Source organism: Numida meleagris, chromosome Z (genome assembly GCF_002078875.1).
Source record: "Numida meleagris isolate 19003 breed g44 Domestic line chromosome Z, NumMel1.0, whole genome shotgun sequence".
Taxonomy (NCBI): Eukaryota; Metazoa; Chordata; class Aves; order Galliformes; family Numididae; genus Numida; species Numida meleagris.
In genome coordinates, this window is record NC_034438.1 from 66,057,525 (window position 1) to 66,083,619 (window position 26,095).

Genomic DNA, 26,095 nt, shown 5'->3' on the forward strand with positions numbered 1-26,095 from the left:
CGATCTGCAACTTCCAGCAATTCTAAAGCTGATCTTACTTTCTTCCAAGAACAAACCAAGCCTTAGGTTTACCATAGGTTGTTTGCTTAGAAGTTCAAGGCCGATTTGTCCTGTGCCACACAGTGCTTCATCAACATCAAATCCACTGGCCTGTAGGATCTGGCCAGCAGTGGATTTACTTGTAAGCAGGCAAACACAAACATCTCCTTCACCTTGTTAAAGACGCAGTGGAATGATTGATTCTGTTAAATTAATCCACATGCTACTCTCACAGTTCTGTCCTCTACCATTTGCTTTTACTTCCAAAACAACATATCCCTTTCTGCCAAGGAATTATTCTCCTTGGAGAATGAGATTTGCAGTGTGCACATTCCAATAAGCTAACATAAACCTCTTTTTCTTGTCTGTGAAAAAGAGTGTGCATCAACAGCACTTACTGACAGTGCAGTGTTTCAGTGCAGAAGATGGGTCTACAGGGGATAAGCCTCTCTGTATTGTTACAGCATGAAACTGATGCAGGACGAAGAGGTAAACAGGGTGCCAAAAGGGGAAAATAATCTGTGCCTTGCTGACTGTTCTTGCTACCTGCTAAGAAAAGCTACATCTGCAGAGCAGCGTTTCAGAGGAGAGAAGGAAGACAAAGAGGAACAAGAAACCAAAGGCAGGGGAAGAAATACCTTGCTGAAATATCCTGCTGGAGTTTTATCAGTGGTCCAAATAAAATTTTGCAAATGCATGGGAATGTGGGCTTTGTCTACTTATACCATGATAAAGCAGACATTTTCTTCCAGGTCTTCTAAAAACTTGTACAAACTGAGGGTGCATAAACTTTCCATCTTCATTCTTTAACAGAATGGTTTTACAGAAATATCATGGCAACAGTGTTCTTACCTGTACTGGACCTTGCTCCCATATGTATGGGTGTTCCCAAGAACCTCTGCATTTGGGACAGAAGGTGGTGGGCCACAGCTTAGAAGCTCACAGCTTGGATATGGCTTTTTCCAGACACCCGTCTCCCCACAAGTCAGTTCTGGACTCCCCCGCATGACAAAACCTGTCAAGCAGGTATATAAGACAGTGTTCTCATCTGCAGAGCTGCTCCCATTGATGAACGTGTTGGGGATGACGGGTGGGGAGCCACAGGAAATCTGCCCACAGCGAGGAAACCCAGCACTCCACCTGCCAGCGGTCTCACAGGTGATTTCAGAAGGGCCTAGCAATTTAAAGCCCTCCAGGCATTGAAACTGGGCAATTTTCCCACAGCTGAAATCTTCACCAAGAACGACCCCGTTCTGAACCTGTGGTGTAGGACACTCACAGGGGAGGCAAGATGGAAGGCTTCCACTCCAGGAGCCATTGGACAAGCACTGCCGTAAAGGATTACCATGCAGCTCATAGCCAGGAAAGCACACATACTGTGCATATTCCCCATAGGAAAAGTCCGAGCCATTCAGAAAGCCGTGGGAGATGTCTTCAGGAGGTCCACAAATGACTGGCTCACAGTGTGGAGCTTCTGAATCCCAGTTACCATCACTTTGACAGGTAAGGGTGGACACTCCTTGCAGATTGTATCCTTCATTGCAGTGATACTGCACTTCTTTCCTAAATCCAAAAGCTGAGCCACTGATCCTCCCGTTGGGAAGAGGCAGTGGCACAGGGCAGGTCACAGCTTTGCAAACTGGAGTAATTCCACTCCAGCTTCCATTTGTAAGGCAGACTCTACTCCTGTCCCCATCTAACACGAAACCTTCATTGCAGCTATACTCTATATGCTTCTGGAATGTGTATTCCTCCCCAGTCACTTGACCATTCTCCAAAACTGGTGGTGGGCTGCAGGAAACAGGAATGCAAATTGGTTCACTTCCATCCCACTTCTGGTTCTCTTGACACCTCCTCTCTGTGGGGCCATTTAACTGGTAGCCAGGATCACATTCATAGTTGACAACACTCCCATAAGTGTAGTTCTCCCCTCTTACATTCCCATTCATAAGCTGAGTAGGTGAGCTGCATGTTATCACTTTGCAGTGTGGAGCAGTGTTACTCCACTGCCGATTCTGTAAACACAGTCGTGTGTCAGAACCAACAAGTGTGAATCCTGGCTTACAGGTATACCGCACCATGCTACCAGGAGTGTTCTCAGCAAAATGTAAAAATCCATTCTCTGGTGGCGACAGCAAGGTGCACTCTATTGAAATGCAGGAGGGGGCAGTGCCATTCCAGGCCCCATCTTCTTGGCAAGCTAGGACAGGGTTTCCCAAGAGCTCATAGCCAGAATAACATGAGTATAAAATGATAGTTCCAAATAAGAAAGTGGTCAGCTGCATTGCACTGTTCTCCTTTGGAGAACTTTTCAAGTCCTTCAAATTGTCACCCAGTAATGTACGTGAAAGGGAGGGACTCACTGTCACGCTCTCCTTGTCGGAACATTTTTCCCCATGTCTAACCTGCATGTACTCTCCAAAGTCAATGTGAGGAGGCATGCCACAGTCTGTTGGGAGGCACGTAGGAGTAGAGCTGGACCAGCCTGATTCTTCACAGGTCTGCATGGCAAGGCCAGACAACTGGAAGCCTGGCACACAGCTGTAAATAACCATGGCCCCATAGCTATAATCTGCACCCTCCACAAAACCATTCTCAATAGGCTGAGGGGGCTGGCAATTTATGGCCTTGCAGGAGGGAACATCTGTACTCCACTCTCCTGTCTCTAGACAGCTCAGCGTTTCCTGCCCTTGGAGCTGGAAACCTCTGTCACAGGAATATCTAATGGTCTGCCCGTAATGGAAATTTGTGAACGAGTATCTGCCATTGAGGATCTTCTTGGGCCTTGGGCATTCAATAGGTTTGCAAACTGGTCTACCTCCAAGCCACTGGCCATCTTCTCCGCAGAGAATAGTTGTGTTCCCCACCAGTTCAAAACCTGGTTTACATGTATAGAGTGCTGTGCTGAGGAAGGTGAGGCCCTGCACATCAACAATGCCATTCTGAATTTCTTCTGGTTGGGGGCACTCCACAGGAATACACTCTGGCAATGGCAAGCTCCATGAGCCATCAGCCTGGCATCTGATAGTAGGCTGCCCCTTCAGCAAAAACCCATCTACGCAGATGTACTTCACAGTGCTACCAAAATAAAGGGATGAAGTCAAGGTGTCACTGAAGGGGACATATGGAGGTGCAGGACACTGCACAACTTTGCAGAAGGGAAAGGAATCATTCCACTGTTGAGAGGGCAAGCATTTCAGTACAGAGGAGCCATGCAAGACATAACCTTCTTTGCAGGAGAACTGTACAACACCAACTTGATTAGTCACTTCCCTCAAGACCAGCTGATTTTCTGCCAAGGGTGGTTCTGGACATTTTGTTGGCACACAGTTTGGGCTTTGCTTTTTGTTCCATTTCCCAGATTTCTGACAAGTCCAAGAAACATCTCCAATCAGCTCGTAGCCCTCTTCACAGAAAAACTCAACTTTGGAACCTGTATGAAAGGTTTCTCCCTTGGAGTAGCCATGCTGGATGGGTGGTGGTTTTCCACAGCTGAGGGGAACACAGCGAGGAGGTGATTCACTGTACCACTGCCGATTGGCTTGGCAAATAAATACTGAGCTCCCAACCAGATGGTAGCCAGACTCGCACTGATAATTTGCCTGATTCTCAAAGAAGTGTCCAGTTGTTTCCTGTAAAATAGATAAGACAGGGACGTATCTGAAATGAAGATGTAAGACTGGGGCAGTGGGAGTCTGATTGCATTACTTTTGTTCTCTTGATCTAGCTTTTAGCTGAATTCCAGACAGCAGACAAGGCTGTCTGCAAAGAAATGAACATAAATCACAGACACAGCATGTCTTTCCTCAAATGATGCACTCTGCTGTCAGGAAATCTGAAAGCACCACCAAAAAAAAAAAGAGAAAATTCAAGGTTTAGAGAGTAAATCTAGAAAATATTTCCTTCTGCATTCTCCTGTCTTGACCAGTGAGATCAAAAGATACGTAAAATGAAAGACAGAAAAGAAATACATTGAGAGAAGCTGCCAGAAAATTGACTATTATTGCTACGGTTCTTTAGCTTACATGTGTATCCAAAGCTGGAGTCTTCAGATGCACTACTACTGGGGGACTTTTATAAGTGTCCCATGTGCAGTTGCAGAGTCTTCAGCAGGCAGCCGAGAAGCCTATCAAAGTTGCAGAGCTGAGATATTAAAAAATGTCTCTAATGGGAAGGAACACCTAGAGGAGTAAGCCTGCCTAGGGAAGACACTACCGAACAATATGCTTTAATTAGAGGATGTATATGTCCGGAAGTCCGAACAGAAATTGTTGCTAGAAGTTCATATAGGAATTGGAATGCAAAAAACCACAACTCTTAGCAAATGTAGACTCCCTAGTGGCTAGACTTAAGGAAAGAAGATAAATGTTCAGGAGAAAAACGCGACAGAAATTCAAAGCTAAACTTTACAAAAATGTTTCTGATCTTCCTTACCGCAGTATTACCCTCAGTGCAACACTGATTAAACAGGTGTTACAGCTTTGGGCTGCCACAAGGAGATTTTTAACCTCAGGCATTGTTGCAAAGCAATTTGGTAGGGAAAGGACAACTTCTGACCTCAGCAAGGAAATATGCTTGCATCCAAAGCACACAGAGAAATTATCCCGCACTTATTGATCTAACTCAAAGCAGATTCTTTTTCACAGCAGTAAAAAGAGTAAGGCTTATGAACTGGCAGTAGTACTTTACACATCTCCAGATGACACTAGGAAAGTCACTCACAGACTAAACAAGCGAAGACTGAGATCTCAAGGAAATCAATTGATTGTCATACTACACCTTGAGTCTCCTAAATGAAAACACTTTTTAAGACAGAAAATACCACTTAAGTATCCGTGTGTTTCAGACATGATTCTGCTACAAATCCAACTGCTGTTCCTTTTGTTTATTTATTCCACCCAATCACATACTTTCTCAACTTCAACAAGACAGCCAAAAAGAAGAGAAAAAAATAGCATCAGTTATGAAGATAGATATATTCGATTTGCTACGCTATTAGGCAGATGAGAAAACAAATTTTGTACCTTAATAAAACCATTCTCAAGCTGGGGAGGTTCTCCACAGGACACTGGGTGGCATGTGGGCAAACTGCCACTCCAGTTGCCAGTGGCTTCACAGGTACGCTTCTTCTCTCCCTTGATGTAGAACCCCTTGTTGCAGCTGTAGGCCACCACTGCTCCAAAGCTGTAGTTAGTCCCACTGGCATAGCCATTGCTAATGTTGGGAGGTTCTCCGCAGCGAACTGGAATGCACTGGATGCTCAAAGGAGAGGGATTCCAGAGTCCTCCTCGAAGGCACTCAATCTTGGCTGAAGTATTCAGAACAAAGCCTTCCATGCACTTGAAGCTCACAACAGAGCCGGCTGCAAACCTGGCTTTACTGATGGACTCCAGGATGCTGTATGAGACCGTGGACGGCTTTTCACAGAAATCAGCTATGCAGTAAGGCATCTTCCTGCCCTCTGGAGGCACCCACTTCCCTTCTGCATTGCACAACAGCTGAGAGTTATCAGCCAAGCTGTAGCCATCTGAGCAGAAGTAATAAGCTATATCGCCATAGAGACGGTGGCCATTCTCTGGTGATGCATTTTCCACATGGGGTGGTTCATCACAGGACACTGCCAGGCACTGTTGGTGGCTCACACTCCACTCGCCGCTAGCTAAGCACTCTATGGTTGCAGGGCCAACTAAAGTGTAACTGTGGATAAGAAACCATATAGGAAGTCAATAAAGCATTGCTAAATGCCACCTACAGTTTCTTAAGACCCCACAGGTATAGCTTGTTAGCACTCCAGAAGACAAATAGGATCCTTTACAACAGCTACCACCACTTTCAAATGAAAAACCTCAAAGCCAACTCACCCACGGGTGAGATGTCACAATAACAGATATCCTAGAATACCTTGAGCAGAACACAACACTCTGATCTGTCCATCCGATTACAATTCCTGAACTTCCATTTTGACTGAAACTTTGCTACTGCAAAAAAAAAAAGTATTGTGCTGGGATAGGCTATCCACTCCTCAAAGAAACTATCCCATCCAGAAATCATTCCCATTTAGCAGAACTGAAGGGAGAAGGAGGTGAAAAGCCCAAAAAAGTCTTTTGGTTTCCTGTATTAGCTGCATCAATTTTCACACTTGCAAACAATGAGAAGCTTCTTAGCAAGCTACCTAGAAAAGCTGTTGCCAATAATGCATGTATTGATTTTGTAAGATCTTAAAACTCCACTGTAAAAAACAATATAAAAGCAAATATTTTTAATATTATACTTTACAATAAAGTTCTACAACATGATTACTCTTAGTGCAGTTACATTTCTTTACTCTGTATCTGGGATGCAGTTACAGGCATTACTCCATACTGCTCATCAACCTGCTTAAACTCCAGCTGCTTAAGAATCAAACGTTATCTCTGATCATCTCTTTGCTCAGTTTTAAATTCTCTGTGGTGTCTCTTACAAAAAGCAAATAAACAATACCTAGTGGAAGGGTCCCAGTAACTTTTTTCAGCTGCAGGCTGGAAACCAGTTGTTCAGATTTTGATAGCAACTTCTGTAGAAGTGCTTTGCCTTGTCTGTAAAGTATGTTTTCAGAAAAAGAGCCTACTATGTGCTAATGTTTATTATTATCAATTCTATTCATTGTCATGTAGTCAGCAGTGACTCTCCTTAAATCTCTTAACCCATCCCATAAAAAAAACTTGCATACCAAAAAGAAGCAGCTTTTTGAATCCTAATGCAGTCAAGAAAACAGAGTAAGATTTATTTCAATGTTGTTACAAATAATATTGCAAAGCTGTTTGAAAACAATATGCTGGTGTATTAATCTACCTTTTCATCATCAACAAGAAGCACAAAATCCTCCAAGTAACTCAGAGCCTGACCTTGTGAAAGCCCTTCACATTCTGCTCTGTATTTTGGACAGAGCAGTTTCAAGAAATTCAAAGGGACTGCTCATTAGCTGCAAAGATATCCATGTGCACAGCTTCTTCAAGTATCTCAGACCACCATTACATTCATGCTTGACCATCAAAATGGAGCCATGAAATTTGTTCTGAAAGATCACTACAATGCACAGATGGAAATCAAAGAAAAATACTGCACCTCAATAAACAAATACAGTTCTAAGTAAGCAGAGTTTAGAACACCAGAACACTTGCGTTACTTCTCAAAACAAAACAGCACTTTTATTAGCGTGATGAGACATGCTGAATTCTTTATGGTCACAGCCTTGAGTTTACCAGAGAAGTACTAGGTCTAACGCAAAGAAACTCATCTGTCCTGCCCTCTGAATCCTTTCCATTCTTCTCTTCCAGGATATATTCAGCTGTCATGCAGCTGACCGCTTTGGGAAATGCCTTGGTGTCCCATACTAAGCAAACAGCCCATTAAGTCTCTATCATATTTAATTCCTGGGGAGGCAAGACAGAAGCAGTGACAAAATAATTTACGAGAGGTTATTTAGGACTTGTGAAGCAGCAGAGGACAAAGCTGTACGGCCTGCAACAGTTTCACTCATCCTGAATATTAGTCCAGTAGTACTAAAATACATACCCTTCCCTGCACGTGTAGGAGACCGTGCTTCCAAAAGTGAAGTTATTTCCTTCTATAACTGCATCTTTGATGGCAGGAGGAGATCCACAAGAGACAATGCTGCAAGCTGGAGGTGTGCTGTTCCAGTTCCCTGAAGATGCACAGACAAGTACAGAGGGTCCCTGAAGGCTAAGATACAAAAATCATTATTAAGGCTGCTGCTTCAGGCTGTGTGAACAGAGAGAGCATGAGGGCTTTCCTTCTGATTTCCTGGCCCCAGCAAAGCCAAGGAGACACTGACTTCAGCAGAGTTCAGAATCTCACCTTCTATTCAAGAAAACACAATGTTGATGCTATCTGAAAGCTGGTCTTCAGAACGCTTTGAAGAGAAAGCTGTTGGAATTAATGTGGGACCTCAATGTACTTTGCACGCACACACTAACCTTTGGTGTAGTTTTGACCATTTTTGAGCAATAAAAAGTCATGGGGTGTTTAAATATTTATTTAAGCATAAACCACCTTTCCTAAGAAGAAAGGCTGAGGGAACTGGGCTTGTTCATCCAAGAGAAGAGAAGGCCCTGGGGAGACCTCACTGCAGCCTGCCAGTACATAAAAGGAGCTCACAAGCAGGAAGGAGATCGATTTTTAACATCGTCTCATAGTGATGGGACAGGAGAGAATGCTTTTAAACTACAAGAGGGGAGATTTAGATTAGACATTCAGTGGAAATTTTTCACTCAGAGGTTGGTGAGGCCCTGGCACAGCTGCCCGGAGAAGCTGTGAGTGCCCCATCCCTGGAGGTGTTCAAGGCCAGGTTGGATGGGGCCCTGATCTGGTGGGAGGCAGCCCTGCCCACAGCAGAGAGGAGCTGGGTGGTTTTTAAGGCTCCTTCCAAGCCATTCGAGGATTCTATGATCATGTGTTCCTCTGATGATTGAGCTGTATACTATCAACACTGTGCCTATCTTGAGACTGGCAACCACACCTTAGACTGAGACCTGATTTGCTCAGGTACTTAAACACTATATTTACTCAGAAAACTGAGTGTGAATGGATTAAACATTTACCAGATGAGCGTACCTCACATACCTGCCTGCATCTGGACAGGGGAATGCTGGCAGCAGGAGAAAGCAAAAAAATAATCAGACCTAGAGGTCCATATGAGGCCATTTTTTGTCAAAGTACATCTGCTAAGTATAAGGAAATATGAAGGACAGGCAGTAACTTGGAATTAACACCATATCCTTGAATATAGCATGACTGTATTCATTTGTAATTGCAGTTTATGAAAAATGTGTTTTCGATATATTTGATTACAAATGTAAAACAGAGTAAAAGACTTCAATAAACTACTACTGCAGAGCTTTTGAGGAGTGAATGAATAACAGAAGATTATTTCACTACAGGCACTGCAAAACAATACCAAACATAATACTGCCTATGCTCCAAAGCCAGTTAGGTGAATGACAATCTTTAAAGACAAATGAGAACCTACAAAAATAATGCATTCTGATTTCCAAATATTCAAGATATGTATTTGAGCTTGATGGTAAATGAAAGTGTTGCATACATGCATATATATACGTGTGTGGCAGAATCTGAATGACCTTGATAAAATTCAGTATGAAAAGCAGGAACTACTTCCAGGATTTAAAGAAGTCTTCTTACATTTTCTTTTAATATTTTAACTTTCTGAGCAATCATCCCAGACTTGTTTATTTCAGATAATAAAGAGATCTTCCAGCAATTTTCTTTGATTTGAAAGCATGCTGCCTAAATTTGTCTCCAGCAAATGTTCCAACATTTACCTGTATCCATTGTCACAAGTGTATGATACAGAGGAAAGGTAGGTTGTGCCAGTGAGTGTGTATTTTCCATTGCTAATATCCTGTGGGCTAGGGCATGTCACCATTTCACAGGAGGGTGGAGGATGGTTCCAAACACCACTAGCAAGGCACTGAATTTCCTTTTCACCCACTATGCTGTACCCATCTTTGCACCTGTATGAGAAAAAGAGAGTTGCCATCAAACAGAGAGCCTTTTATGAACTTTTATGGCCTCTAACTGGCCACCCTTTTCCAGCCTTCATTACTCATTTACCCTCATTTACCAGCTTTCTCTATAGGGCATAGAAAATTAGTATGCAAGTAAACATTCAGCTTTGCTACTGAACAGCCACAGTTATAAGCAAGTATCTTTTGATTACTTAAACCCCAACTTGTTCCTCTCCATTTATTTCAAACACTTTCTGAATTGTGACGTGCTCTTTCTGATCTGTTGCCAGATGCTCAATTAATTATTAACATGAGACATCAAACATTAAATTCCTACCTGTATATCACCTTATTGCGGTATGTAAAATTTGAGCCCCAAATGACACTGTTCTCTGGAATAACAGGACGACCACAGGATATAGCTTTAAAAAGACAGGATCATGAGAGAAGTTGATGTAACATAAATTAAAAAAAAAAAAAAACCACAGAAAACCACAATTTTATTTATTTTCTCTAAATAGGTTTGAAGAGATCTAAACCCCCTGGAAAAACTGGGTTCTTTGATAGCTGACACTTAGGGCTCTTCATTTGTATTCAACTTATGGAGAGATTTGACTAACTGGAAATAGGTAGCTGGAATTGTTCCACAAACCATACACTTTACCATCAAGAGAACTTCATCTCCACCTCCTCCTAAGGACAAAATCATTTTTTTTTCTTTGCCACACCTTCCTTTTACACAGTTGCTTCACCTCATTAGTTCTGGTTTTCTAAAACAATTTTCACAATTATGCCATGTATGTCTATGTGCACCAGCCTGTTGCTTCTTACACTGCAACACTGTTAATATTTTTAAAGACATTATTTTCCCACAAGCTGCTAGAAAACAGGAGGCTGGGTGGAAAAGAAAGACATTTTTAAAGCTTACACTAAGAAAAAGGTAATGAGATGAACCTACATCTTTGATACTTAGGAGAATCTGCAGAAGCACGCCACTGTGAATACGCAAACTGTCAGAAAAACATTAGTTGGTGCTTAAAACAATAGAAACTTCAATCTTGTGACTCAAGACTGCTAGAAAAAAAAATTCATTAGCTGTCATGGTCTCTGAAATCTCTAAACTACTACTCTTCCCTCTTTCTTCTCTACACTGACGCATGTTACAATCAGCATTCCCTCCAGGAACTACACCTTCACAATATGGTATTGGGTGGCTCCACTCTCCAGACTCCATGCATGTAAGTTTAGTCATTCCTGCCAGCTGAAACCCTTCTTCACAAGAAAAAGTTACTTGACTGCCAACACTGTACATGTTCCCATGCATATGACCATTTGCAGGATTTCCTGGATTTCGGCACTTCACTGGTTCTGAAGAAGAAGAAAGAAAGCTATTAATAACTTCACTAAGTATGAGGCTTAAGGAAAAGTTTTAGGAGATATTCGCGGGAATTTTCCAAGGTAAGAAAGCAGAACACATGGAAAACAGCCACAAGCCAATTCCAGGTTTGCTGGCTTTTCCCTGCTCTCTCTGTAAGTGACAGAAACTGAAGACTCATGCAAGTAAGCTAATCTTAATAAAGCCCTCTGTTTCTGAGTTTGAGCATAAGCACTCTGGCTGTTCGCATTCATTGTCAGAATCAAATAAATCTAGCAGTCACTTATCCCTCCATGAGAGAAAGCCCACTCTTGTGTGCCCAGTCCTCAACTTGAAATCAGCTCAGTCACCTTTTATTCCAACCTGTGCCGCTGTGTAGTCATCTTTACTCAAGGCCACCTTGCTTAATGTTCCTGCAGGCAACTCAACCCCTACTAAAATGCCTCCATGCAAGTATTTCTTCATTACACAGCTTTATTCCAAACATTGGCACACACTGCCATCCCCAGCATATGTGCTGCATGTGCAAGAGGGCATGTGTCTTGTGAAAGAATCCAATGACAATTTTGTCAATAGTGGAGACATTTAATCACAGCCTTGTTCAGGCCAAAGTGATTAGGAACAGAGAGCATGCTTCCTCTTGTACCTCCCTACAATCAATTAATGGCAGCTGTCTTCCATAGCCCAAGACAGTGACCTATAGAGAATCTTGGAAGGCTAACGTAATGTTTTTCTTTCCCATACCTGCACATTTTTTACCATCTCCTGTGTAAGGAGGGATGCAAGTGCAAACATAGGATCCATTTGTATTGAGACAGGATGCATGCTCATCACAGTCTGATCCAACAGCGCATTCATCAACATCTACAAAAAAGAAACATAACTGAGTATCTTTAGGATGGTATTTGTAATACACATTTGCTTTAGATTTCTGTTTCACTGTCAAAAGGAATCGCTTTAATTAGTATAATTAAAAACTGTTTACTTCAATCACAGTTTTGATGCTTCAGTAAAAAGATTTAATTTTTAAATTAGTATTTAAGTTTTCCAGGTAACTTACTATAAAATACTGTAAAATGTGAGAAAACTGAAGAAAAATTCCTGTTAATCTTCAATCAGTGCTTCCACAAAAATATTTTGTTTCAAAGCAGTGAAAGAGCATTCATCGTAACTCATGTGCTGCTGTCTACTAGTTTGGACAGACACTAAAAGGGATAGCTTTTGCATGAAACACACATTTAGAAATCCTTTACACCTCAAACTTCCCAAATGTTAACACAAGGAAACTTAGTCAATGGGGGAAACATTTTGAACCATAAAACATCAGAAAAGTCCCATCTTTGCTGAAGAGACTTACACTAGACTAGGAATGAGAAGTCTCTGCAGTTGACAGGAAAATTAAAATGAGTTCAAAATACATCAGTTATTATAATTAACTATTTATATGATAACAGTGTCTAGAAATGCCAATTGATAATTTATGCTTCATGTCACTTGGTACTGTGCAGTAAAAAAATCCCTGAGTCCAAATTACTTCATATGAGATTTCAAATCCTGACTGAAGAGAAGTGTTCTTGGTAAAACAATGAGTCATAAATTGCAAGAGATGAATTTCAAAATATCTCACTGAAAAACAGCAGTGACAGGGATTATTCCTCCTATAAGCCAGACCATTATGAGATAGAACAACTCTTCATTTCAAAATTCTTCTACAGGATAGATGTTGATCTTTGCCCCCTTCGAGGCAAGAAAAAGCAATACAGTTAAAAAAACAAGATCTTCTGAATCAGTGTGTTAACTCCTCACTGCTGAAGGAGTCTGGCCAGCATGAAAGGTGCCAACCATGCTACAAAAAGAAAGAGAGTTTCTCTCTGACATGCAGGATGAAAATGGTTCATTAAAATCAAAACTGTTGCCAATTACACAAGCATCAAGATCATGCAAAATACTACCACAGCAGAACATGAATGACTGCTTCTCACGTAGTTTCTTTTACGACAAGGAAGTCTGGAAGGACACTGAGTCATCCATAACAGAGCAAAAGAATACCCTAGGGCATAGGTGTATGGCGTATGTGTCAGGCTTTGTTAGTGCCTGCCTTGAGAGTGAGTAAGAGAGGTAAAGGATGGACCAGGGTTTTAATTTAATTTTTCTTGTTTTCATTTTCCGCATCTATTCTTCTCTATGAAAGAGAAAACATGCTGGAAGGTGAAGCACAGGGAACTTCCTTCCCAAATTATTCTTTGTACTGCAGAGATGTTGAACTATGTGGACAGCCTTGCAACATTTATTCTGAGTCTGGTCATGTTTATGCCTTTGATTAAAGAGAAGAACAACAGACTGGATGGTCTGTTTGGAGGTTCTTAAGAGTCCCAAAGGACTAGATGCTATAAAACAAGATGGATCCTGCTCCAAAGAGAATTTTGGCAGAACTAGAAGGCTGTTCACTTGACTTTTGCTCATTTTGACTGAAAAAAACCCACACCTAAGTTTTGTACTTAAACATTTGGACAAAACAACCCATCAAATCAAACATAAACATAAAAGTTGCCAGGTTACTACTCTGCAATTCATGTTAGACACAAGTGAGGCAGCAGCAATTTGAATCCAGCTTGTCAGTGTATTCCAGGGGGCATCCGCTGGAGACATGGCCTTACAAGAAGAAACATCTATCCCTCCCCTCTGTACGCAGCAGAGTGTTGGTTTCTCATCTTTCAGCCCCTAAATCTACATCTGGTACATCAGACCCAGCTGACCAGGAAGGAAGTTAAGGTGTGGCAACTGTGAGAGCTGTGTCCACAACTGTACTGCCAACTTTCTCAATGGTGCAGCTGCTTGCTGACAGGCATGCTGAGGAGCAGGGAAATGCAGAGGTCAGTAGCAGAGAATGCAAGGACTCCAGGACTAAGTGAATCTGAAAGTAGAGAGGCTGGGAGTGCAATGCAGGCTTATCAGGTAGGGAGTATAGGATTTGGAACTTGCAACAGGATTGAGAAGGAAAGGTACCAGACTGCAGTCCTGGCTTGATATAATGCTGAACACAGGATTTCAGAAATGTATTTTGGAATGTGATTTCTGAGCTTCTGCCTAGCTTTCACAATTTCAGAATGAAACTACACCCAAACCCAAGAGCACAGGATTAGTACAAGATTGCCAGTCCATGCAGCAGTATGTATGGCATGTCTCACCAAGGCATGATGGTGAAATGCTGCTCCAGCTCCCATTGTCCTTGCAGAACATCTCAAAGTCACCCAACAAATAGTATCCACTGTTGCACTGATAGGTAATGGTGCTGCCAGCAAAAAAGTCCTCAGCAGCATAACCGCCATTCTCTAAAGGTGGAGGGACTCCACAGCTAATTCCTGCAATGTGTGTGAAAAGAGGGCACAGATATTAGCAGAGCAGACACTAATTGACTTCAGAATAATTTCACATTGGAGCCACCACCAGAGACCTTTCTTTGGAACAACTGTGGAAACCCATCCATAAGAAGATCCAGAATTTTTCTGAAGTAGCTGATTGATTACAGGTCCAGCAGGGTCTTGCTTTGTGGGCACTTGTAAATCAGAGTCTGTCCAGCTCCTGACATTCTGCTAGCTTTGGAGGAGAAATCTGTGACTAAGATCTCAGCAGATGTCTTTCTGTCACAATTCCCCTGATAATCAACAATCTTTAATGGGTTTTAGGGAAAAAGGAAAACTAAGCTTGCATGGAGGTTCCTGTTACTTCCCTTTACTGAAAAACAAGCTCAGTGTTGTTGTGATTGAACAGTGCAAAATCAGCAAACAATTACTGTGAGGTCACAGCACTAAACTGAGACCACAGTGAGACTGGAACTCCTGACATATAACCCTTAGCATCACTTTGAGTGTAGTAAAAAAATCTCTCCCGATCCCAGCTGTGTTTGTAGAAGGTGTCACTCTACCTGGCTGCTCCAGGCTGCTACTTATTCCAGCAGAGCTGTTCACATCTTCCTATCAACCAAAACGAGATAAACTTATTCTAGTGGTTACAGAGCCCATCTTTGCAACCACAAGGACTGTAGCAATTTCTTTTGTAGCAATTCCCCAGACCTTTGCAAGGACCATGCAGTAAGACACTGTGAAGTGTTTAGAGCCCATGGCATTGGAAGTCTGGTAGCAGAAAAGGATCTTGCTTGGTGAAGGCAGTGATTACACTGAGCCTGATGCAGGCAGTACAAGAGTCTATACTGACTAGGCCTGTACCACACTGTCCACTATAAAATATTTTAGTTTGTTTTTTTTTTTAACCAGGAAATAGCTATCTTCATCCCACTTTCACAAATTAAGTTCTTGGGGAACAGATTGAGAAAAGTCAGTGGGCAAGCCCGGCCCTCAACTGTTCAACGCACTTGTGGCAGTTCTGTTTGGAGCTACTTGCTCAATGTGGAAAACTGTCTGGCTCAAAACAGAGAAATCAGATGACAACACTACCAGAGTTCTGGCACCATGTCATTGCTAACACACCAAGAAAAAGCAATGCTTTCTATGCAAGAGAAATTATGTTCTACTGAAGAGGACTTCCTTCTAGGCAAATCCTCACAAACATGCTAATATTCAGGCGAAAGAGGAGACAGATCCTGAATTTGTACTATGAACAACTGAATAGAGGAGAAGTCATGAAAACCAAACACAATCCAGACCAAGCTACTTTTAAGGTATTTTTTAAAAAAATTGATGATTTATGACCAAATCTCTGATTAGTTTTGGGATCATGCAATAACCTGCTTCTGGAGCTAATTTACTGTTCTGCTGAAAAGAGAAATACAATCATCTCCACTGTATGCAACTACAGTCACATGTGCAGTCACAAAAGAGCAGAAAAAAAAAGCAGAAGATAGAACAATGTATGCAGCCTAGTTTCCTATAAGACATTCTAGAAGTGTCTTCTAGAAATGTCTACTAAGTTCTGACACTTGAAACTCACAGATTCTCTAGTATTTCCTGTGCATCTCCCACATTTCCTGGTACTATGGGGAATGAAAGCTCAAAGTATCATTTTGCTAATCCAAATGGACTCATCTCCACCACAGGCATTAGAAACTGACTAAAAAAGTGCCAGAATCAATTCACAGTGTACTTCCTGCTTGGTAAAACTTGAGTTTAGCTTTAAGCATGTATGTATATGCTGCAATATGGATGGATTCAACCATGTCACAGTTGGAGGGATAAAGAGATCATGAATATCATTAGGGCCCAAACAGCAGTCTGGGTTTCCTAATCCCGTCAGCCCACTGAGACAACTCACTTTCACAGCGTGGAAAGGGTCGCGTCCACTGTCCCATGTTAAGGCAGTGCTGAACAGAGTTTCCCACTATCTGGAAGCCTGGGTCACAGGAAAGGCTGACTTTTGACCCTGGCTTTAAATCAGATGAAGAGGCACGCAGATGTGGTACAGATCCTTGCAAAGATGGACAATCTGTGGACAAAATGCATGCATACAGTAAAAGATTTATCTATGCACTGAAAGGAGCACATTTTTTATCTGACTGCTTGATCCTGTGTAAGTTTATCCAGGAGAAAGTTTGGGGAAGTGTTATGCTAAGCTACATCCTACTTGGATTCAAACAGTTTTGAGAATCATCAAAATACAACATAAGGAAAAAAATCTGCAGGAAAAGAAGTGAGAAGACAGAAGCTATTTTAATAATGTCCAATTATTTTTATAAGAAAAGACAAAGAAAACTCCTTCTGACCAACCACCATCTTCACTCTTTCTCATCTCAATTCAGGAACTAATAAATCTCCGTCAGAAATGCCAATGAACTTTTGTTACAAAACTGTGGAATTTGAGGAATGAAGGACTGCATGTTCCAACTGTTATCAAAATAATTTATTCAAGGTTTGTAGGACAAAAGCTGCAAACTAGCATATTTAACCTCATAAAATAGTCTTATAACATTATTCAGAAAAAAAGGGTTCTAGAAAAAAAGGTTCTAACCGGCACAAAATATACTCTTGTAATCTATCTTCACTCTTCCCACAACTCCTGGAAGGAAATCTGGCCAGGCTAGCACATTTCCTTTTTGGAGTTCTTCTGGACAGGAGGTAGCCAGAGATTTTACCTATGGATTTAAAACAGGTGATTAGGTGCTGTTTAAGGAACATGTAAAAGAAGAATATTAAAAAAGAAGTATCTTCCATGTCTGTATGCAACATTAGAACAAATCATTGAATGAGTCATGTTACTCTCTCCTAGCACAATAATTAATTGTTACTCCATATTTATAAGCCTGCTAGCTGTGGATAGGCAGGTGCAGAGGTAATACCTAAAGGAGTACTTGTCACACAAGCCAAGTATAAAAAATGATTCTTGAAAAAAGTGCCAGAGAAAGATAAGGGCTTTGAATTCACTCTCCATTACCTTTGCTCACAGTAAATCGAGGAGCAAAAAGGAAACATAGTTCCAGAGTGTGACTGGAATTAAGCTGTATTACTGCCACACAACTATCCACCACCTTTCTCCCTACCAGGGCAGACGTAATAATATCTAAGCCACAGAACTGCTGAAAAAAAAAACCAAGCCCTGAGGAGGTCAAATATGCAGTAGAAGGATAATGAAGGATTTCCTGTTCTTTTAAGATATTTAAGAGGAAAGTGATCTGTGGAGAAAAGATGATTATTCAATTAAGAGAACATGTTTGTAATTAGGCTACCGAGACTACTTCCTATTCCTTGTCTCTGCGGCGCTGGTGGCTTATTCCAGTAATTCTCTGTCAGTGAGAAACCAATGTTTTCTTTAGCACCATGAAAAAATGATTTAACAAGAGCAAAGATGAGCAGCCCAGTGGCCTGGGTACATCTCAGCACTGCCAGCAAACTCATGCGGTGTAGCTTCAGGGCACAGCCAGTCACTCAAAACCCCAGGTGTGACCAGTTCTTGGTGAACAGTTGGATAAACTGCCTTTATCAGAAGGATTGCTAGCTTCTGTCCAGTCTCAAGCAGATGAAAAGAACTACCAAAAGCAGTGTATTATACTGCTTGTTTTTGTGAGAAAGGAAGGTGTGTCATGAACCTCATACTGAATTTTTCCTCACATTACTCCTGCCCTGAACTCCAGATAGGCTGATTAGAGTTTAGAGCAAGCTTAGCTAGAGAACACTGTGATCTGCCCTGTTTGTACAGAGCCCATTTCAAATACCTCACTTCAACAGTCTGCACTGATGGAAACAGCAAGGGACAAGGGCTGCAAAGCATCTGCCAGGAAAAGAACCAGTCTATGGAAAATAAATGTGCATGTGGATAAACAACTAAAGCATACAAAGAAAAATCTTAAAGAACAGACTTAGCCTTTCTGGTATTCACAGCACAACATATCCTGTCACCCCACTTTCCTAAATGGCCAAGAATAGGAAGATAAGACTTAGTGAATAGCTCTAGCTGGCTAGTACAAAACTGATAATAGCAAAGATAATGGTAGTGATCTAGTATCACTTTATAATGCTTTATAATGCTTTATAAGGAACGAGGTAAAAACTTCAAAGGAAGCATTTTTGGCTTAGTTCCCTGTCAGGTTTCTCATCTTTTCAGATAAGTAATACAGATACTACAAATGACAGGCAGGACTTTCTTCTTAACTACAGCTATACTGTATTTGAAGAAAATTGGAATTTTACCCAGTCTGTCAATAGCATTAAAGCGAGGTGGACACTGAGAAAGACTCAGAAAATCCCACTTAAACTCTTCACCAGTGTGTCTTATAAAATCACATGTATACTCTTTAGCTTCCTATCTGCTAGTGCAAAAAATCTTTAAGATTTGACTTGGCAATGCATCACATGGAGATCTCAAAGGCCAAGAATAGCAACAGATTAGTTCTGAGCCCAGCAGAAAGCTAAAGTAGTAAAGAAAAGGACAAAGAAACAGTGATGACATTTGGATGCTGGAAGCAAAGATTTGGCTTTGCTTCTTCTTCTATTTCCTGCTCATATCATTATTTTGAATCATTGATAAAACAGAGTGATAAACCACTAAGTAATGGTAAAAATGTTAAGATTACTTCATGAAAAGAGCCCCTTCCTCCACAAAATGCCTCTGACTTTGAACTTAGTCTTTGATACTCAAGTATTACCAAGTGACTTATAATTCCTGTCTGACCTTCAGGCATGAAATACCAGTGTCTGGCAGTAACGGAGATAACAGTATCCCTGCTGTGTGAACAGGATAACAGCAAGAAAACCAAGAGAGCAATTATCCCCATGCATCATACCACAGAGAACACACCAGAGTGACACAGCTGCCACAAAACGAAGAATTGTGAGGTCGCAGCTGGACTTAAAGAAAAAATATTCACTCTGTGGATAACCAAGCACTGAAACTTGCCCCTTTGAGAGGTTCCAGGATCACTGTCCTTGGAGACATCCTTTGATCCACTGTGATTTTTTAACTCCGTCGAAGTTTAGTGCCAAATCTGTATTTTGGTACCTACGTAAATGCAGCCTAATATTCAGTTCTACTGATCATCTAGACTTTCCCTTGGTCTATATAGCTCAAAGATTTTTCACAGTGTCTAATGCATTAATTGAAATTACGATGCCTCCCATGTGAAGTTTTAATGTGGCTTTATACAGCAGGAGGAGGGAACTGGAACTGGTAAAACAAGTCCTGATATCGTTTCACTGGGTTTTCTCTCTCTGCTAATAAGTTGTTAGCCTTTGTATACGGCTTCTCTTTCAAAGAACCTTAGCATAGAAAAGCTCAGTCAAAACAGAAAGTTACTTCAGTGTTGATTTTACTCTATCTGTTCTTAAAGCTGCCCTACTTGCTACTCTAAGCTTATTACACTAAGACAGAACTTCATCTGGTCCCAGAGAACCAGATCCTTGAACGCCTTTTCAGAGATTCATCCTGTGCTTAGATAACTGTTCCCAAACATTGCAGTAAGGACTTACCTGCTGTGGAGACAGGACATAGTCCCAGATATTGAGCTGACTGATGGAGCCAACAAAAGATTCAGCTGGATTGAATCCCTCTCCCTTCTGATCTTGCTCTTGTCCCAGCACAAGTGCACCACCACCTAATCTCGGAGAGGATTGGAACAGGGACAGGAAACAATATCTTAAAGCAGCAATCCCCACAGGAAGAACGAACAACAATGCAAAATTTGGCTATTCTATGTTGTTAAGATTTTTACAGAGCTGGCTCTAGGATATAGTTTCTAGCCAGCACTTACTGTGAAATATATTACAGTGCAATGCAAAACACAGTTTTGAGCAGGAGGGGCATATTTCACAGTGCCAGCTTGCACTTCCTGCCTCAAGGAAATCTTAGATTAAATTTGAATCCAAACCCTGAGAAGTGCACAGATTATTAGAAGAGAATCAACACTGCAACATGCCACATAAATTAAATTTTCTCACACAGATTACACGGATGTGCATTATGTAAGCCACAGGAGTGTGTGGAACATGGGCAAAAAGTAATGGAGCCTACATATTTTGAGTCTTGCCTCTAGACATAACTTCAGTGTTACTGGAAAGTAATGGAAAAGCACAATGTGCACAGACTAACATACTGCCTTTTTTTTTTTTTTGCTTTTTTTCTGTTGGTATGGAAGTTTTTCAAAAGTCTGTAAATCCTGAAGGTGGGGGTATGAAAACACTAGCAAAATCACATCTCTTCGCAGCAGTCTAATGCCAAGCCTTTCACAGCAATTTGATGCTGAAGGTACTCCTTTTCCTGTCTTCTGATATTACTGGAAAGACTACTGAGCACAGAAAACAATGAAATAGCAAAACCCATCTTGACAGGACGAAGTACAAACGTTATTTTAGGAAGACATCTGAGAGTTAACAAACAGGAGAAGGCTCATATGATGAACTTTCAGCACACATTTCTACAGGAAATGCCAGTTTAACTTAAAGTTTTTGTGTGAGAAGCATATTCTCTCAAAGCCATTCCAAAACCTGCTCAACATAGGCTCCTTTGTGGACTAAACTGTGCCACTCTCAAAAGAAGCTATCTACTACTTTAGCACAGAACTGTGTACTTGGTCTTCAGTAAGGCTGAAGGAACTGTCTTCATGAACAAGAATAGCAAAGAAGATCCTTGTCTAAATGTTGAAAACATGTTAAAACACCAAAATGATCATTTCTTTGCAGGTGCAGAAAATTCTCCAAGAAAAACAAAAATTATGCAACAGATTTGGGGTAACACAAACAAAGCATACCAGGGATTTTTGAGCCAACGGAGAGCCCGCTGCCGCCATCAGATAGCTTTCCATCAATGTACACTCTCCATGCCCCATCCATGCATGTCCATGTGACGGCAATGTGATGCCAATTACCGTCATTCACTGAAGGACAGTCTGTGATTCTCTCTTTTCCGTTTACATACAGAACCCAACTGTGTGGAAGGAAGATGAAAGCAGACTCATTTGCATGCAGCAACTTGAAGAACATGGCCAGTACCACATGACTCAAAGAAATGCTGTCTGCTAAACAAGGTGTCTGTACCACACAAGGAATCTCTCCAGAAGTATTTGTACCGTCTGAGAGAACCACTATGATATGCACATATGTGCACACATCCTAAAGTTTTCATTTGGATCCACTTTTGCCTCTGGCATCACATCACAACCTAAGTGCTAAGCTTGAATTTTTTTCAATCACTGTTTCAAGGTGTCATTTAAATGATCTAAATGTAGTCCAGACAAAAACATTCTGCTTTTTAAACTTCAACATTTTCTTGACATTACTTTTACACTTACCAAGAAATGGAGGAAACAAAACAGAGAGTAAACAAAACAATGGGGCAACTCCAGGTTAAGTTTGCATGCCGAAAGATAGGCAAAGCTGAAATTCAAGGCTATGCTGGCTATGTTTTCTTTATCAGTTCAAGACATCTTGCAAACCAAGAAAAGCAGAATAGTGGTTTACCCATTGTAGTCAGTCAGAAGAAATGCATTATCACTTCCATTTTCCACTGCATAAGAAATGGGAGTTCCATAGTTGGTGGTGTCAGTGGATTTCATCCAGAATGTACATGTGATGTCACCAAGTGATGGAAGAACACCGTCAAGCATAACGTACCCATAGATACCAGAGACTTCAAAATCAAGATTGAAACCAGAGGACTGTTCTGCAACAAAGACAAAGAGTTTTCAGAGCTACATTCCAGAAAATCCAGAAACGGTACTGAATGAATTCTAATCAAATGTAAGAAAATGGAACAGAACCCATCTACAAAAACTATTCCCTTTAAGTTGGTCAGGGTGAGAAAGAACATACAGCAGTCAGGCCTCAGCCAGCATACAGAGATTTCTACAACTAAAACACACAAAAGGTTGGAAGAAATACAACTGAAAAAGCAGCTGACAATCTAACAAAGAATGAACAAGAACCTTGCACAGCACTGGGTATGCTTTTCAATCTCCTGCCAATAAACTGACATAACCATCTGCCATCCAACAACCCAAAAAGGTGTGATCAGCTTGTGCCATTTCATGCACAGGAGTCAATACACAAAAAACAGCAAATGAACAAAAAGGTTTTTTTTTCTGAACTGAAACACACTGCACTGGTGTAGAACGCTTCTGTGTTGCACATATTCAATGCAGAGTGGCATGCATTATGAGAATATTACATGCAAATGTACCATCTGGAGTTCTCCTGAAAGCTAGGTGTTACTTAAACTCAGACACAGGATCTAGTCTAAAAGATCTGTATGTTCTCTGCTATCTTTGCAATATCAACATGATTTCTCAACTACCGTTTAAAGATTCACCAACTACTAGTAAAACAGTACAGTTTTCATGGTTTGGCTAAAAGACAAATGGAGCTGAGCGTCATGGTTGTGTGGTGTAACTCCACCATTACCCAGGGAACTGCACCAGATGTGACACTATTTAGCAGACTGTAGGAAAGTTGATAGTACTTCTAAAGTTGAGACTACTGGGCCCTAGTCACTACCTCTACAATGTAAAGTCCTGCAAGAAATATAAGAAAAACAAAGAGCTAATTAGCTCAAATACACACAGCACATACAAATTACACTTGACAGACATAAAGGGTCTTAAAATTATAGACCTGTGCCTTAGAAAAGAAACGCATATAGATATGACTTAGCACACATGGTGTTACTTGTTTGCAATTATATGTATTAACACAGCAGTCACAGAGGTTCCACTCAGCCTTTCAGACTCCCACCACCCTATCTGCTTTCTGAGGAAGCAGTATGAAATCAATTCAGCCAGTGCAAATTCTTCCCAGAGGCTAGGCAAGCCACCTTTTTCTGACACTTGGTCCTGTGTACCTGTTTCACACCTGCTGCCTGTAAAGCCAGGAGGACATTTACAAACGTACGAGTTCAAGGCATCCACACAGGTGGCATGGTTTAAGCAGGGGTTGGAGGCACAGTCATTGATGTTCACTTCACAGTTTGGTCCTGTGTAACCTGTCACACATAGACACCTGCGGAGGAAAAGAGAACACACTTTAAATGTGGTTGTTGTAAAAAAATTCCAGCGATAAGGCCAGGTTTGCAAATGGGAATGTCATGCACTGAAAACTGAGCAGAAAGTATACTACAGAATAAATGTAGTTTCATTTTGGTTGTTCCTTTTAAGTATACTTGTATGCTATCAGCTGATAGGGCTGCAGCATTTTAGTTCTTAACAGGGACAATATAATATTTAAATCCAATGCCTGCATTTCTTCACATGAAACTGGGAGACTTTATTGTTGGATTCCCATGAGAGAAGCATGCCTTCTCAAGTCCAGAGAATTACAGATTAGAGGTAATTGACCTTCCAGGCAGAGAAATGCTGCCACTGCGGGAAACTAACATATCTGAAAGGTACAAAAACTTCTGGGGCTTTGGGGACGGAAAGGCTTGCTGAAGACAGACAATACTAGCTGATTTGTCCTGCTGTGATTCACGACAGGACATTCTTATCAGTATTCATAACAGATCTGACTTCAGTTACCCTAAAACATTAAGAAGTATTTGAAAGATTCCATTATTGTTAGTATTTTAATCTTTTTGCTCTCTCCGTGTCATGTAGGCTTCAGAAAGGTAGTATCATCAGATACATATACCACCATCAGTTACTCTAGAAGGAAGCAAACATTTGAGATTTGAGAAAAGTATAATTCTTTTGGAATAAGAGTACCTAAACATGTCCTGGTTTTGTCTGGGATAGAATTAACTTTCTTACATTAACTACTACTGTGACATGTTTTGGATTTGTTATGGAAATAGTTGCCTTACTTGCTGCAGACCAGTGCTTGCACAGAGTCAAGGATTTCTCTGCTGCTCATTCTGCTCTGCCAGCACAATAATTTCAGAGGGGACACAGCCAAGACAGCTGACCAAAACTGACTAAGGGCATATCCCATATCCTATGACATCATGCTTAGAAATAAAGCTGGGATAAAGAAGGAGGAAGCACAGGAGCATTACAGAGTTACAGTGTTTGTATTCCCAATAAACTATTATAGGATGAAGCTCTACTTTTCTGGAAATGGCTGAATATCTGCCTGTTTATGGGAAGCAGTGAATGAGTTCCTTACATTTCACTGCTTGCTCGAATAGCTTTTGCCTTACCTATCAAACTTTTTTTTATCTTAAACCACAAGTTTTCATACTTCTTCCTTTCCGTTTCTCTTCCCTAAGCAACTGGGGGAGTGTGAGCCAGCAGCTGCATTGGGCTTAGCTGCCAGCAGGGATTAAACCACAATGAACCTCTCTCACCCTACCACGTTACAATCCTAACATGCTTATACATCAAGCTCTGCAGATTTTCTTTGCTGTCTACCTTGGAATTAAGGGGTGGGGACACTAGGATTTATCTTTGCTTTTAAAATCTCTGTTAGTGTCCAAAAAGGGACCCCTGCTGAAATCTAGGACATTTGAAGCACCACAACAGACCTGACTTTCCACACTGTATACATCAATGATCTATTTTTCACCTGAAGTTGTTGATACCATCTTTGCATGTAGCCCCATTCCTACAGGGTCTGCTGAGACACTCATCGATGTTTCTTTCACACAAGACACCAGTAAAACCTGGGAGGCACTTGCAGGAGAAACCGCCAACTCGATCTTCACAAACAGCTCTGTTAAGACATGGGTTTGAAAGGCATTCGTTGATCTCTGATTCACAGTGAACACCTAAAAAGAAAAGAACAAAGTCACAGCTGCATTTTGATTTAACCTGAAAAAGGGTCACCAAACCATTCCTGGTTTCTTAGGACTGTTACCTACTTTCTAGTAGCAAACACTGGAGTAGCAGGACTAGGATTTACTCCGTTATCTGAGGTAAACTGGGCACAGAAACATTACAGGAATCATCTTTGCAGTTGCAGAAATTAACGTCTATGTTAGGAATCCAAATGGATATTGCCTACTGTATGAGTACTTTGGGCTGAATCCAGAAATAATCAGAGTAACTATTCTGATCAACTGATGAAAAGCTGCTACAAAAGATATTAAGTTTGAACCTTAAAAATAATTAGAAAATGTGAAAAATGAAAAAAAAATCATGACAGACATGAATTGAGGATTTCTGCTGAAATAAAGGCTCTGTGTTACAAGCTGTGAAAAATAAACTGCACATGATTTTACTTTTTTTTTACTTCTAACACATTAATTCAATCCATGTTAATTGTGTTGTTCTTTCCTCAACAACCACACAGGAAATTATTGGCAAAGTCTGGAGTAGAAGACCAATCACCCAGTAGGTCTTCTGAAGCCACAGTATTGCACTACAGGGACTTTTAGAGATTACATGAACCTGTGGAAGCTAATACACCCAAATCAACATACCACATATGTAACACATAGCAATGAGACTGAAATACTTTGGTCAGGGTAGGAAGACATCTTTCTGGGTTAGAAAGAATGAAATCTGGCTCACACAAGAAATACCGTACCTGTGAATCCTTTTGCACAAGTGCAGCGGTAACTGTTTTTCTCGTCAACACAGTGGCCTCCATTCAAACATGGACTGGAGTTACATTCATTTATATCCTTCTCACACAAGAGACCTTCAAATAGCAAAAGGGCATAATCAACACACAGTCAAGATCTGCATGATGTGGTGTTCAAACACAGAGGGCAGAGCTGCACTGCAGCCCTTGCATAACAAAGGCCCGATGACATCAAATGATAAACTCCACGTTTGATTGCACTA

General features: G+C 41.0%; 1 protein-coding gene across 3 annotated transcripts in view; it reads right to left on the bottom strand.

Moving 5' to 3' along the window:
* Window positions 1-26,095, bottom strand: part of SVEP1 (sushi, von Willebrand factor type A, EGF and pentraxin domain containing 1) — a 131,992-nt gene that overhangs the window by 24,979 nt on the left and 80,918 nt on the right. For all 3 annotated transcript variants that reach the window (XM_021380246.1, XM_021380247.1, XM_021380248.1), the window contains exons 23-38: window positions 25,836-25,949; window positions 24,873-25,074; window positions 23,215-23,372; window positions 21,840-22,041; window positions 21,131-21,306; window positions 19,854-19,978; window positions 16,903-17,026; window positions 16,210-16,380; window positions 14,130-14,303; window positions 11,686-11,805; window positions 10,758-10,934; window positions 9,904-9,988; window positions 9,381-9,572; window positions 7,594-7,761; window positions 5,064-5,736; window positions 892-3,671 (exon numbers count right to left, since the gene is read on the bottom strand). In XM_021380246.1, coding sequence (XP_021235921.1) covers window positions 892-3,671; window positions 5,064-5,736; window positions 7,594-7,761; window positions 9,381-9,572; window positions 9,904-9,988; window positions 10,758-10,934; window positions 11,686-11,805; window positions 14,130-14,303; window positions 16,210-16,380; window positions 16,903-17,026; window positions 19,854-19,978; window positions 21,131-21,306; window positions 21,840-22,041; window positions 23,215-23,372; window positions 24,873-25,074; window positions 25,836-25,949 — 5,641 coding nt within the window. The remainder of the gene's footprint in view (window positions 1-891; window positions 3,672-5,063; window positions 5,737-7,593; window positions 7,762-9,380; window positions 9,573-9,903; window positions 9,989-10,757; window positions 10,935-11,685; window positions 11,806-14,129; window positions 14,304-16,209; window positions 16,381-16,902; window positions 17,027-19,853; window positions 19,979-21,130; window positions 21,307-21,839; window positions 22,042-23,214; window positions 23,373-24,872; window positions 25,075-25,835; window positions 25,950-26,095) is intronic.